General features: G+C 43.2%; 1 protein-coding gene across 1 annotated transcript; it reads left to right on the plus strand.

Annotated features, from left to right (window-relative positions):
• Positions 1–70: 70 nt before the first annotated feature.
• Positions 71–11,953, plus strand: LOC103603114 (LDLR chaperone MESD). The gene is made up of 3 exons (XM_008587589.1): positions 71–289; positions 6,701–6,933; positions 8,759–11,953. Exons 1-3 carry the CDS (start codon positions 80–82, stop codon positions 9,015–9,017), a joined length of 702 nt encoding a protein of 233 aa, XP_008585811.1. The 5' UTR covers positions 71–79; the 3' UTR covers positions 9,018–11,953.
• The last annotated feature ends 1,988 nt before the right edge of the window (positions 11,954–13,941 follow it).

A 13,941-nucleotide genomic window follows, 5' to 3' on the forward strand; every position in this document is an offset into this window, starting at 1 on the left:
CCCAAGAAACGCGGCCAGGGGCGGGGCCGGGCGGCGCGCAGGTCCGGTCTGCGCGGCGGCGTGGCGCTGCGCGGCGAAGATGGCGGCCTCCAGCTGGGCGCGCACGGCTGTAGTCCTGCTTTTTGCCTCTGACATCCTGCTGCTGGTTCTGCTGCCGCCGGCTGGGGACTGCGCGACCGACGGCCCGGCCGGAACGCCCGGCGAGGCTACCCCACCTCCCCGGAAGAAGAAGAAGGATATTCGCGACTACAATGATGCGGACATGGCGCGTCTTCTGGAACAGTGGGAGGTCCGCGGCGCGCGCACACCCTCCCCGCTCTTCCCTGTCCAGGGCCCCGTTTCCACTGACCCCTTGCCTGCGCTGCGCTCTTCTGACCCCTGTCTCGGTGTCTCCCGACTCTCTTAACTTCTCTCTGCTCCTGCCACGAGTCCTTACCCACTCAGGCCACCTCCGACCCTCCTCTGACTCCGTCACGCCCTGCGGACCCCCGCCCCAGGCCTCTCATCCCCGTGGCCTCTTCCACCTGCCTCCGTTTCTCGGGCCACTCCAATGGCGAGTCAGCCCGCCATTATTCAGCTTTACTTTCCCTTCCGTGCCTTGGTCGCTTCTGCGTCGACCCCCCTGGTCAGTGAGACCTGCGAGTGAGGAGAAAGACATTTCCCACTCTACTGCTGAAGAGCTTTTCCTTCATCCTCCCTTCGTGAGTGGTTGGGTGGGTGAGGGGGTTGCGGTGATGATTATCTTTCCACGGTGTTATCTATCTGATAATTCTCTTGTCTTCTAAATCAGTGGGATTTCAGACTTCCCGTTTAGATATATGTCCCTGCTGGGAATTTTGTAATTTTGTAGTTTTGTGGGCGGACTTATTTTATTGGGGGTTAGCGGGTAGAATAGTAAAGGCTAGTGGCTCTCTGTCATGGAACTCATAGTTTTCGTTTAAAGGAGCAGTGACTTGTTTTTGTGAAAGTAAGTTTTCTGATTTATTGCGTGGATGCACCGGAATGTGCAGTTACAGGGAGTGTGTAATAAGCTTTTAAGGTAAAATTCACTGACCAAAAACACGCTACTGCCTTTTTCCCTTCCAAAGGTGGTTGTACTGGTCCTGGTTGATTTGCACAGCTGGTATAGTGGAGTCAGAATTTTGGTTGTACTCACTGTCTAACCTTGGGCAGGTTATATCTCCTTTGTGGGCCTGTTTCCTTATCAGCAAAACGAGGAGGTTTTACTGGATGATTCCTAAGATTCCTTCCAACACTGACATTTTGTTACTTTGTGATTATCTCTATGTGTTGTGGGGGAGGGGTGAAGACTTTCAGACAGAAGCTTGAAATGCCACCTGATGCATTTTGCTAGAAGAAAACAGACGTGTTTTCATGTTTATCTGCATGTGATGGAAAGAGTGGGATACATTTGAATGTGTGCTTACCACTAATGAAGAGGGAACCTCTTCATTCCATATCTCCCTTGCAGTCTCCCTATCTCTTTTTGGACTGTAGTAAATAAGGCGTTTTGATCTGCCAAAGTGAGACCATCTCATGAGAAATCCTACCCTGGAAATACTCAGACCCTGAGTTATATGAAGAGGGTGCTGCAGAGAGGAACAAGGGATCCATCAGAAACAGTAGGCAACAGTAAAAATAACCATAATACAAAGAAATTGATAAGTGCTATAAAGAGAGAAAGTGCTGTGGGAATCTCAAAGGGCTTCAGGGAGGAAATGGCATTTTCAATAGGCCAAGGAAAATGTGGGGGCAGTGGCATTTTAGACAGGCTGAGGAAATGAGGGAGAAACACATGTCTAACAGAACAACTTGAACTGGGGATGAGACAGATGGGACTTGGGCAGAGTAGTGAAGATTAACAGCCTTGTCTCTGGCATTAGACTTCGAAGCACTTAAACTTGTGAATTTGGAGTGGTAAAGAATCTCTCTGTGCCTCAGTTTCCTCATCTGCAAAATAGAGGTGTTAGTATTACCCACATCAAAGTAGTTACAAGGATTAATTGAGAAAACATGGAAAGAACCTAGAATGGTGCAACTCAATAACCATTAGCTATGTTAAATAATTTAGGTTAGCTGGAACAGACTATATATGTTGAAACAAAGTGGTGGGAGTTAATGATGGGAAGGTTGGTGGGAACCAGGCCATGTGAGACCTTCATTGCTCCAAGGTTTGCACCTTATTTAGAAGAAAATATGCAGGTGTGATGAGTATGAAAAGTTGTATTACCCAAATAGTACAGTACTGGAATGTTTATATTTAAACATCCATAACCTTATCCCAAAACATGTTCACTTTTTCAAGGGCCCTACCATGTGCAGACATAATTTTTATAGCTGAAGTCATAGCATTGGTGGTACTTTTTTCTCTTCATTTTTCATTTGATACCTCTTAAGCATTTCCCCAGGTTACTGCATTGTATTCACACTTGAACTTTTATTTTTTTAAATTTTTTTAAAGATGACCGGTAAGAGGATCTTAACCCTTGACCTTGTGTTGTCAGCAGCAGGCTCAGCCAGTGAGCTAACCGGCCATCCCTATATAGGATCCGAACCCGTGGCCTTGGTGTTATCAGCACCGCACTCTCCCAAGTGAGCCATAGGCTGGCCCCACACACTTGAACTTTTAAATGGCTTTGGAATACTCTCTGGAGTGCAGCTCTTGAAAGTTTCTGAATAGGCTCAGCCAGTGAGCTAACCGGCCATCCCTATATAGGATCCGAACCCGTGGCCTTGGTGTTATCAGCACCGCACTCTCCCAAGTGAGCCATAGGCTGGCCCCACACACTTGAACTTTTAAATGGCTTTGGAATATTCTCTGGAGTGCAGCTCTTGAAAGTTTCTGAATAGGGGAATGTCATGATCAGGGCTAAACTTTAGGAAAGTTAATTGGTCAGCAAAATTTAGGATGGATGTACAGGGAGAGAATCTGAAGGACCAAACAAGCATATTATCTCATTTAATTTTATCTCTTACTGTATCAGTGAGGGAGGCACTTATCCCTGTTTTCTAGATGATGACATTGAGGCATAGAGAGGTTAAGTAACTTGCCCAAGGCCACAGAGCAAGCTAGCTGAGTTTCAAATGCTGTCACTTGACTTTAGAGCCCTTTCTTTTAACCATGTCACTGTACCACCGTACACATTGGCAGTGTACATAAATAATGAGGGGCTGGCCTGTTAGCTCAGTTGGTTAAAGCATGGTGTTATAACACCAATGTCAAGAGTTCAGATCCCCATACTGGCCAGCCACCAAAAAATAAAGATAATGAGGAGGACCTGGATTAAGCTAGAAGCTACAGGTGTGGAATGGAAGGGAGAAATGTGAGAGATTATATGCTCTTAACAGGACTTGATAGTTGGTTCAATGTGTGAACAGGAAGGTGACAGCATAATATAGTAAAAGGACAGAGTTTTTTTTTTTTTTTAAAGATGACCGGTAAGGGGATCTTAACCCTTGACTTGGTGAAGATGAGAATTCCTTCTATTGTGTTTGAACTAATGCTGAGTTCCAACTGGTGTAGAACAACCAAAGGTGATATTGCATTTTAAGTATGGTAACCAGGCGTAATGGGAATCGGTAGGTTGGAGGGATTTGGAGCCAGAAATGTGGGTTTGCACTTCAGTGTTACCTCTGATAGCATGTGAGTAAATTGAACAAATTATTTATCTTCTCTGAGCCTCATCCTCCTCATATGTTAAATGGAGACCTTGTAGGATTGTTTTGATGTTTGGAGATAATACATGTAACATGCCTGGTACATAGTAGCAACTCAGTAGGTAGCAGTTACTATCAAGGACCGTAGGAGGAAGAGAAGGATTTGTAGAAAAGGGGAGCTCAGCTTTGTAGCTATTGACTTTGAGAAACAGTCATGGAGAAGTGGTGAAGGCAGTTGTAAATATTGGACGGGGCTGGAGGCGGGGCTGAGACTGTGATCACTGGAGTGCCTGATTTAGCTACTCCGGTGCAAGCCCTGCCTGCGGGTAAGGATGGGCTTGTTTGTAGAATAAAGAACACAGTGGGACAGTTGGTGCATACTAGAGTGGAACTGGGCAATTACGTACATCTAGGGTACTGTTTTTTCTTTCTTTTTTTCTGTAACTGAAACACACATAAAAACATATAAAATGGAAATTAAGGTTTCTTGAAACAATCCTTACCCATACTGTATGCGCTACATTTAGGATTATTTAGTTACATTTTCATGCTGCTTGTGACTTGCTAAGTTAATTTCATGGTCATTAGTGAAATCAGTTTGAAAAATACAAATATTTTAGGGTATTGAACCAACTGGAAGTCTCCGAATGTTTTAAGGAGACCATAACAGATGTTATGGAGAAGTAGGATAGAATGAAGACAAAAACAGCCTGTAAATTGGGCAAGTAGGAGCTCCTTTGTGACTTTGAGAGTGCAATTGCCATAGGATGATTGTGGTTGGAGGTGGGATTACGGGGGCTTGAGGAGGGAGCAGTGTAATAGCTTGCGTGTACTCAATACTGCTGCCTTTGTCATAAAATAAATCCTCCAGCCCAAGCAGAACTTACATGAGCTAGGTAATTTGTCCAGGGCCACACAGCTTGTGGTGGCACCCAACCGAGATCCATCTGACTGCATAGCCCATGCTCCTGTCTGCAGGTCACCTTGAACAGAGCTTTCAACGCAAATTAAGGAAGAAACAGGTCAGTTGAGAGGGTGGCAGAGTTGATAAGGTTGGTGTGTTATGTGTAGTCATGTTGCTGGGGCTTGGAGATCACTTGAGTTCTGCGTTTCATTTTGTTGATGAGGAAACAGGCCTAGAGGAGTAAGGAATCTTATCCAAGGTCACAAAACTGTTACGTAGAGCTGAAACAAGATCCCAGGTCTTATATAAATATGGATTGCTCTCCAGCATTGCTTTAAAATTCTTCTGTGCTCACTTTTTACTAAAAATACTTTTAGTACAGTACATTATTGTTGGTGTCTTAAGCCTTGGCCCTTTAGGGATTTGTCAAGAGGGTCAAATAATAATGACATACAGACTTTTTGTTTCATTTTAGGTTTTTGGGGGGGTAACAGCTTTATCAAGATATAATTCACATGCCATATACAGTTTACATTTAAAGTATACATTTCGGTGGTTTTTAGTATATTCAAAGAGTTGTACAACTATCACCACAATCAATTTTAGAATATTTTTGCCACCCCAGAAAGAAATCCTCAATCACTTACCCCCCATTTTCTCCTAATCCTCCAGCCCTAGGCAACCACTAATCTACTTTCTGTCTCAATAGATTTGTCTGTTGTGGACATTTGCTATAAATGGAATTGTAGAATGTGTAGTCCTTTGTGTCTGGCTTCTTTTATATATGTTTTCAAGGTTCATCCATGTTGTAGCATGTATCAATCAGTACTTCATGACTTTTATTTTGTTGCTGGGATTAGCCGTTTCTCCCAGGGTCCTGGTTCCTAGTTCCAGACCTGGTTCTTTTAAATATTTACCTCTCTGTCAATCTGTATTCTATTCATTAAGTGGTATTCTACTGTTAGTAATTTATTTATTTGTTTATATCAGTACGGACTCAATTTATCTTACTTGGGGTGTTACAAGTCATTATTACTGTTTATTTTGATCAAATTATTCCAGATTTGGCCCATGAGAGCTGCTTCAAGTTGGCTTCTTTGTCATTTTGACATGTTATGTGATTAAAGTATTCTAGGCTTATCTTCTGTTTCCTTGCTGTAATTAATCTTTTCTCCGAGGAACCCTAGTTATTTTAAATGTTTTTATTCATCCATCTCTTTACCTATCTATTTATCTATTAAAAATCACAAGTTTCTTCTGATGCCTCCAATTCCAGTGTCATCCATTACACAGGGTACATTCTTCTCCCTTCTGTATTTGTGACTTCCTTTCCGAAAATGAGAAACCTGGCTGTCGTTATCCTTAACGTGTTTATTACTTTGCTCAAGCCTAGAGTTTACAGAAGGTAGTTTCAGAATCGCTAGCTCATACCACTGCAAAAAGCAAACCTACTAACTAGGATTGAATATTTGTGTACAGTTCTTATTATTTAGGTGAAATGGATATATGTGAAATGCAGATTTTAAGTATAAAGTGCAATGAGTTTTGACAAGTGGATATATCTGTGTCATCCACACCATTGTCAAAATATAGAATATTTCCATCACCCCAGAAAGTTCTCGTGTCCCTTCACAGTCAATCCCACCTCATACCCTGCTCCTAGAGGCAACCACTATTCTCATTTCTGTCACCCTACATTAGTTTTGCTTATTCTTGAACCTTAAATAAATGGAATTGTATAGTATATTTTATTTTGTGCCTGGTGTTTGTCACTCTATATTTTTGAGATCTGTGCTTGTTTTTTATTGCTGTGTAGTATTTCATTGTATGACCATACCATAATGTGGCCATTTTCCAATCTACCATATTGGGTGGATTCTTGGAGAGTGTAAAACCTATAGAAACCCATCACATGGGGCACTCTGTGATTGGTAACCTGAGGTGATGGGTAGGAAGTACTGCCTGAAACTTAGACTTTATTTTGAAGTCAAGTAGAGAAAAGCCCCCGGGTTTTTCTTTTTCTGTTATAATTTGTGTCATAAGCCTGCACCTGATATCATATGCAGACATTTTTGCCTGTAGCAGTTGAAAAGCGAATTTCTGATGATGGGTTAATGCTTTTTCCTCCCATCCTGATAGAAAGATGATGACATAGAAGAAGGAGATCTGCCAGAGCACAAGAGACCCCCAGCACCTGTTGACTTCTCACAGATAGACCCGGGCAAGCCTGAAAGCATATTGAAAATGACGAAAAAAGGGAAGACTCTCATGATGTTTGTCACTGTATCAGGAAACCCCACTGAGAAAGAGACGGAGGAAATCACAAGCCTGTGGCAGGGCAGTCTTTTCAATGCCAACTATGACGTCCAGAGGTAAAGTACCAACAACCTGCTGAGAAATCGTAGGCTGTGCTGGGAATTTTTTTTTAAGCTATAGCAGGGTGTCCTTGGTGGCAGTACTTCGCAAGGGCCCTGGGCCTTTCCTGTCTAGGATTTCTTCTTTTACATTTATTTATTAGGGTGGCTGGTTAGCTTAGTTGGTTAGAGCATGGTGTTAATAACACCAGGGTCAAGGGTTTGGATCCCCATACCAGCCAGCCAACTGTCCCCCCCCAAATTTTTTTAAATTTATTTACGTGAATTTTTTTTCTTTCTTTTTTTTTTTTTGTCTTTTTCCGTGTCCGGCAACGGATCGCAACCCTCAAATTTTTTTAAATTTATTTACGTGAATTTTTTTTCTTTCTTTTTTTTTTTTGTCTTTTTCCGTGTCCGGCAACGGATCGCAACCCTCTGTGTTGCCCCCGTACCGGACCGGGGACCAGCAACGGGATTGCAACCCTCGGTGTTGCTCCCGCGCCTCGCTCAGCCAGTGAGCGGGAACCGGTCTGTATGTGGGATCCGAACCCTCGGGCGGGAGCGCCGCCGCGCTTCCCAAGCGGCGCACTTATCCAGTGCGCCACCGGGCCGGCCCCTTTCTTTCTTTTTTTTAAAAAAGTATATTTCTTTCTTTAAAGAAGAGCATTCATTATTGTTCAAAGCTAGGAAGTTTGTTTTTTGAATATCTCATTTGATCTTAAAGTTTTATTTATCTTTGTATCTTTAGCTTTTATTTCATCTGAGTAAAAAGTTGTATAGCTTAGCCTCTCTGGGGGACAAATTAGTTACAGGCTGACAGTTTGCTTCCTTTAGAAGTTTCTGCTCAGTGGAGAATGCTTTTGTGTGTAGCTGTGTTCACACATAAAGCTTGGACCATACCATTAACAGGTAACTAGTTTAATGAAAGGGGCCTGGTTTTGATATTGTCCTGAGATGCAATTCTAAGGAATCTGCTCTCTCCCCCTCAACAACAGTTCTGAAATGTGGGGTCTTCAAACTTAATTTAGGAAATATGAAAGTAATAAAAAGAAGCAGAAGGACTACTTAGAGAATGTCTGGGCCAGCAGAATGCTTGTGTCAGCCTCTATAGACAGACACTTACAGAGTGTCTTGGCAGTGGCGGTCTGGAAGTACCACTGGTCTCTGGAGTGGTGGAAGCATTATAAACTGAAGGGTGGAGATGTGGTGGTGTCCCTCAGGAACGGAGTAATCGTGTCCACTGGCCATACTAGTGGTCCACTCAGACCCCATTCTGTTCCTCTTTTTTCCTTGGGGCATGTTGTATGTGGACAAGCGAGGCTGCTTGCTGTTAACCTCCAGGGTTAGGATTTCCATCTAGTAGCTGAATATCCTCTTAAGCTCTTCAGGGGCCTCTTATAATGACCTGCTCTAAGCCAGTGCTTTTTAGGCTTTGTTAGCAGAAGTCTTGTCAAACAAAACTTCAGCTGGACACTTCAGAATATAAGACGGATACAAATAGAAGCCTCCTTCTTGCCTCCCTGGCAGCAGCCCCTGAACACCTCTGCAGCATACTGAGGAGCTGTTCCTAATGCTCTCTTCAGCATCCGCTTACAACACAAAGGAACATCCAGTGTCTATTTCTGTTTTGATCTGAACTGGGTGTTTAACAGTTCAGTGAACTAGTTTTTTCAAATGTTAGATGTCAGTAGCTGCTAGGCCTTGCAAAATAACACTTTTTTTGTTCTGTATGCATGCATAATTTGCAGTGACCCATTTTTCTTAGCTAAGTACCACAGAATCACTCTGACCATTAGCACCTTCCTAGTGTATGTTAACTGTATGATTGCATCTCTCTGTCAAGGTTCATTGTGGGATCAGACCGTGCTATCTTCATGCTTCGTGATGGGAGCTACGCCTGGGAGATTAAGGACTTCTTGGTCAGTCAGGACAGGTGTGCTGATGTAACTCTGGAAGGACAGGTGTACCCTGGCAAAGGAGGAGGAAGCCAAGAGAAGAATAAAACAAAGCAAGAGAAGGTTAAAAAGAAGAAGGAAGGAGATCCGAAATCTCGGGCTTCTAAGGAGGACAATCGAGCTAGGAATAAAAGAGAAGACCTGTAATGGGGCAGCTGAGACTCTCTGTGGAGGAGCAGATAGGACATGGGGAGCTCCTTCGTGGAGTAGGGGCAGGCACAGAAAACTGCACACTGGATGACATTCTAGTTTCTTCTAGAAAGGGTCTGCCACATGACCAGTTCATTGTCAGTATAAGAACTGGTCATTATAAAAATTACTGCTTAAAAGTCTTCAAGTAAGAAGACAGAGGTTTTCTAGTTAATTATTGGACACTGACAAATTCATGTTTACTGTAAAATCACCTTACATGGAAACTTGACTGTGTTGCTTTTTCCCATTTAAGTTTGATGAGTCATTGGTTCTCCTGAGGTACCACTCCCTCTTCATTGCACCTGCTCTGATTGGGTGGCCTGCTGTGTCCGTGCTTGTCATTTTCTGTTAACTAAAAGGATAGCAGGTTCTAATCAGACAAGTTTTTAAAACTCTTGACTTAACAGAATCATAGCCTTCATGCTGCATACATTTTCATTGCTGTGAAGGTAAAACATGCTATGGGAGCCCTGAAGCAAGCTCTGATATCTAAATATATAACAGGAAGCCAGGATGTGGAAATCCAAAATCTGTGCAGGAAATGCAGAAAACAGAAAATAATGTTATTTGGAAATCCTGAGTATTTACTATTCTGAATTTCTTTGACTTGAATCCCACTCAGTTAAAAAGAACTCTCAATATCAGGTTTTATGTGATCTGTAAAGGTGTGTAAGTAGGGAATCAGCAGAATTCATTGCAGGGTGTGGCAGAAGACTCAACCTCATTTACTTCTAAACATTTTCCTTTGATAAAGTGCCTAAATTTGTGGTGTTTTTGTATGGTACTAACATGAAGCACTACTGTTAATGTCTGGTTTTCCTATTCATATGTTGGAGGCTACTCTGAATAAGAGTTACATTTGTATACAAGCGTCATTTTTTAAGAACTAAAATTCTTAAATTGAAAGAACCTCAATTGTGATTTTAAAAAATTAAAAATAGCACATGTACATGGTAGAAAATGTCAATGTTAAAGAATGGTACAAAGTGAAAAAAGTATATATATTCCTACCCAGCTGCCAGTACCTTGTCCCAGTGGAAGTAACTGTTAACAATTTGCTTTAAAAAAAAAAAAAAAAGTACATGTACCAGTTTATAGTGATGTGTGTTTGTTTTGGCCACTAGCATCTGTTTCCCCTTATTTTGGTAACCACTGAAATTTCCCTCTAATGAACCACACCCTCTGCCTTCTCAGTTCTGCTTTGGATGGATATTTGCCCTCAGCCTCCCAACTTCCAGGGAAACCTATCCCAGGTCGAGTTTGCTGGGGCTGCCTCAGGAGAGAGCGCTTCTTGTTTCTCATGTGAACTGAACCTGGGAGGATGTGAGGGTGGAGCTGCTGCAGACTCTTGCCCCTGGAGAGGAGAGCTGTGGCGGGGAGAGAGCGCCACACCCTGGTGGTGGTGGTGTCTTGTCCCTGAATCCAGCCACATCTGAAACAAGCCCTGTCCCTAGGTTTTTTCTGTTTTTACTTAGAGCAATTTGTTGGATTTCTGTCATGTGTAGACATAATGGTCCAGTATACAGCAATTGTCTTGATTAGATAACTTTTAATTAAACAAAAGGGAGCAGAGGCTTCACACTGCCCTGTACCTCATGTTTCCACTTAGAAGCCTTTTCCATATCAGCATGTACAGATCTAGCTCATGGCTTCCTTTGTAGTGTCCACCACTTCAGCCAGCATTTATTGAGCACCTCTTATGTACCAGGTACCAAAAGGTGCCAGGGAGTGTATATTTAGCCCCAGCTATTATGAAACTCGGTGATTTGGTGGGGGAAAGACAAATACTAGTGACATACAGAGTAAAATGGCACCTGTTGGAAGTATGAAAGAAGTACAGAGTATTAAGAGGCAGGGCAGGGGGTGGGCTGAATCTTAGAATGTTGGGATGGTCAGAGAGACCCCCCCCACCCGAATCCCGCCCTGTCTACCCCACAGGAGGAAGAAAGAAGCATGGAGTAATACAGGCAAAGGAAATTGTCCATGCAAAGGCCCTGTGGCTGGAAGTAGCAGAGGAGGGGCTGCAGGAAGGCCAGTGAGGAGGTTGGGGCACAGTGCAGAACGGGGCTCCAGAGGTAAGGGATGTATGGGGTCTTATAGCAATTCGGAAAGCCCTGAAGGATTTTAAGCTGCAGGGGGTTGACTATGAAAGACAATCCAATTTGCTCTGGCTGCTTGGAAGAATTGATTGGAAGGGGCACCACTGGGTGTGAGACATGAGTTGCAAGGGCATTTCAGGCCCAGATTAGCAGGGCGTTGGTGAGGTTTGAACCTGCACAGTCCCTACTGACGGACACTCAAGTTTTTAGTTTTTTCTAGTGTATTCAATGCTGCGATGGATGTTTTTGTCCAAATTATTTTGGTGAGCTTTTGTTTATATCTGAAGGGCAAATTCCTAGCAATGGAATTGTTAAAACAAACAAATTTAACATTTTGGTCTGTATTGCCAAATTGGTATTCCAAGTGGTTTTGTCAGCTTACCCTTGACAGCAGATCTTGTGTGCTTGCCAGCACTGGTCATTATATTTGCCAACTTAATAGATTTAAAAATCATATCAATTGGCTACCCTTAAGCCATTGTACTGGAGAGGCCATGGGCAGTTCATGGAGAGAGAGATCCTTAGGGAACCCCACCTGTACCTGTCCCAGCTAAGAATCTTCCCAGCCCAGGCACAGACATGTCAGTGAGTGAGATTTAAATGTTCCCAGCCCCAGCCTTCAAGCCACCCCAGTGGATTCTGAGGGGAGCAGAGATGAACTGTTCCTCAAAGCTTTGCCCAGGGCAGATTCACGAGCAGGAAGAATGTTATGTGTTTAATGATTTGTCTTCATTTCTTTTCATATTTGTTTTAATGTCTTGTAAACTAATAAATTTGGATGATTTCTTTTCATGATCGACTATGAAACATGAAAACTTGATTAGATCTACGCATCCTTCCATCTTCCTTCCTCAGGCCTTCTGGTTTTTGATGGTTATGTTGTAGTTTTTAGTTCTTCTGGTGGTTTCCTTTATAATATTAAGCCTTTTTTTCTCTTACATTAAACTGACTTAGTATGTATTAACCACTAGAAAGGGGAAAAGAATTTACAAACTTTTCCTGTGTCCCTGGTTATTGTTTAACAGTGTTATTTGTACACTGACATGATGTATAATGTCCACCTTCTTTTTTTTTTTTTTTTAAAGATGACTGGTAAGGGGATCCTAACCTTGACTTGGTGTTGTCAGCACCAGGAGGCTCAGCCACTGAGCGAACCAGCCATCCCTCTATGGGATCCGAACCTGGGGTCTTGGTGTTATCAGCACCACACTCACCCGAGTGAGCCACGGGCCGGCCCTAATGTCCACCTTCTGTAACCATTGTGTCAACCTTTATGCTTGAATGATAGTGCGGGATGACATTTCTGGGCCTTGCTTTTTTCCTCATACTTTATATACACTGCTCCATTGCAGAGGTCTGAGACCACCCTTATCTTTCCCCTTAGAAGTGACTGCTTTTTCTATCAGATTGCCTGGATTCTTCCTTATTCTTAACATTCAGTAATTTTGCTTAAAAAGTCTTAGTGTTGATTTTTCTGAATCTTTATTTTTTTTAAATCCTAGAACATGGTGTGTTATTTCCAATTGCAGATTCTGCTTTTTTGAAAATTTATTTTGGAAAAATTTATCTACTGTTATTAACTTAGTTTTAGCTTTGTGTTGTTATTTTGGGCACCAATATTTTTATTTTTTCCTTTTAATTTTTTAAAAATTTTATTACCATATTCATCATTACAAATCGTAATTATCCTTTATGCCCCTTATCCAATTTCTCCCCCTCCCCTCCTACTCCCCCCTCTAATAACCGTAGATTTGTTCTCTCCATCTGATAGATTAATTGTTCCTCTGTTGGTTTGTGGCCTAGATGATCTGTCTAGTAATGAGACAGGTATGATCAAGTCCTCCCTTATTATCGTAAAGCAGATGCTTCTTTTATTACTCTGGAGTGTGCTTTGTGGAGAGACGACCTCTTTTTTTTTTTTTGGTCTCCACTGGTGCTTCTCCTGTGTCAATGAAGTTGAGAGTCTGGAGTGCCATATGCATGGTGGCTATGACCTGCTATAGAGACTACCCGCTTTTGCAGCAGCCACGGCAATTGCAGTGGCAATGGAGGGCTATCCATGTGAAAATGGTGTTTTTGGTGTGCTCTTTACCTGGTTGCAGCTACATTTAGGTTCCCGGCCCAACTGCATACCTCAGGACCCTGGTGGGGCCCCAGGGTGGTGGCGGTAGCTTGCCTAGTTGCAGCTGGGTTTGGCTTCCCCAGGCTCCATGCCTCATTCTAAAATGTTGCGAAGCAGTTGGGAGAAGGAGAAAAGAAGAGGGGACAGAGATATAGGATGGGAAGAGGAGGAAAGAGGGGGAGTGTGATCCAGGCCTGTGGGCCCCCCCTTCATTTCAGGAGGCTTCCAGTGGTGACTGGGTTGTTGCTGGGCTGGGTACATATGTCACGGGGGTGTGGCTGAAGCCCTCAGCCCCGCGCTGCCTCAGCTTGGGATCCTTGGGTGCTTCATTTGGCAGCTTGGTTGTCACTGGGCTGGTTGTGGATGTTGGTGGTGCCATGGCCGAGGCCATCAGCCCCCCCACTGCCCCAGCTTGGGAGTCTGGGGCACTTCATTTGGCAGCTTGGTGGTCATCTTTGGGCTGGTTGCGGAAGTCAGGGGGCATGGCTGAGACCCTTGTCCCTCCTCCCTACCTGGCTTGGGATCCCAGGGGTCTTCTGTTCCTTCAAGATGTTATAGGTGTTCTTTGGTGGTGTTAGACCTTCACTAGTTAATATCAGACTTTGGTCTGTGGGTATTTTTTTCTTCTAGTTTTGTGTTGGATTATTTGCTGTTCCTA

The sequence above is a fragment of the Galeopterus variegatus genome, unplaced genomic scaffold (genome assembly GCF_000696425.1).
Source record: "Galeopterus variegatus unplaced genomic scaffold, G_variegatus-3.0.2 Scaffold4461, whole genome shotgun sequence".
NCBI lineage: Eukaryota > Metazoa > Chordata > Mammalia > Dermoptera > Cynocephalidae > Galeopterus > Galeopterus variegatus.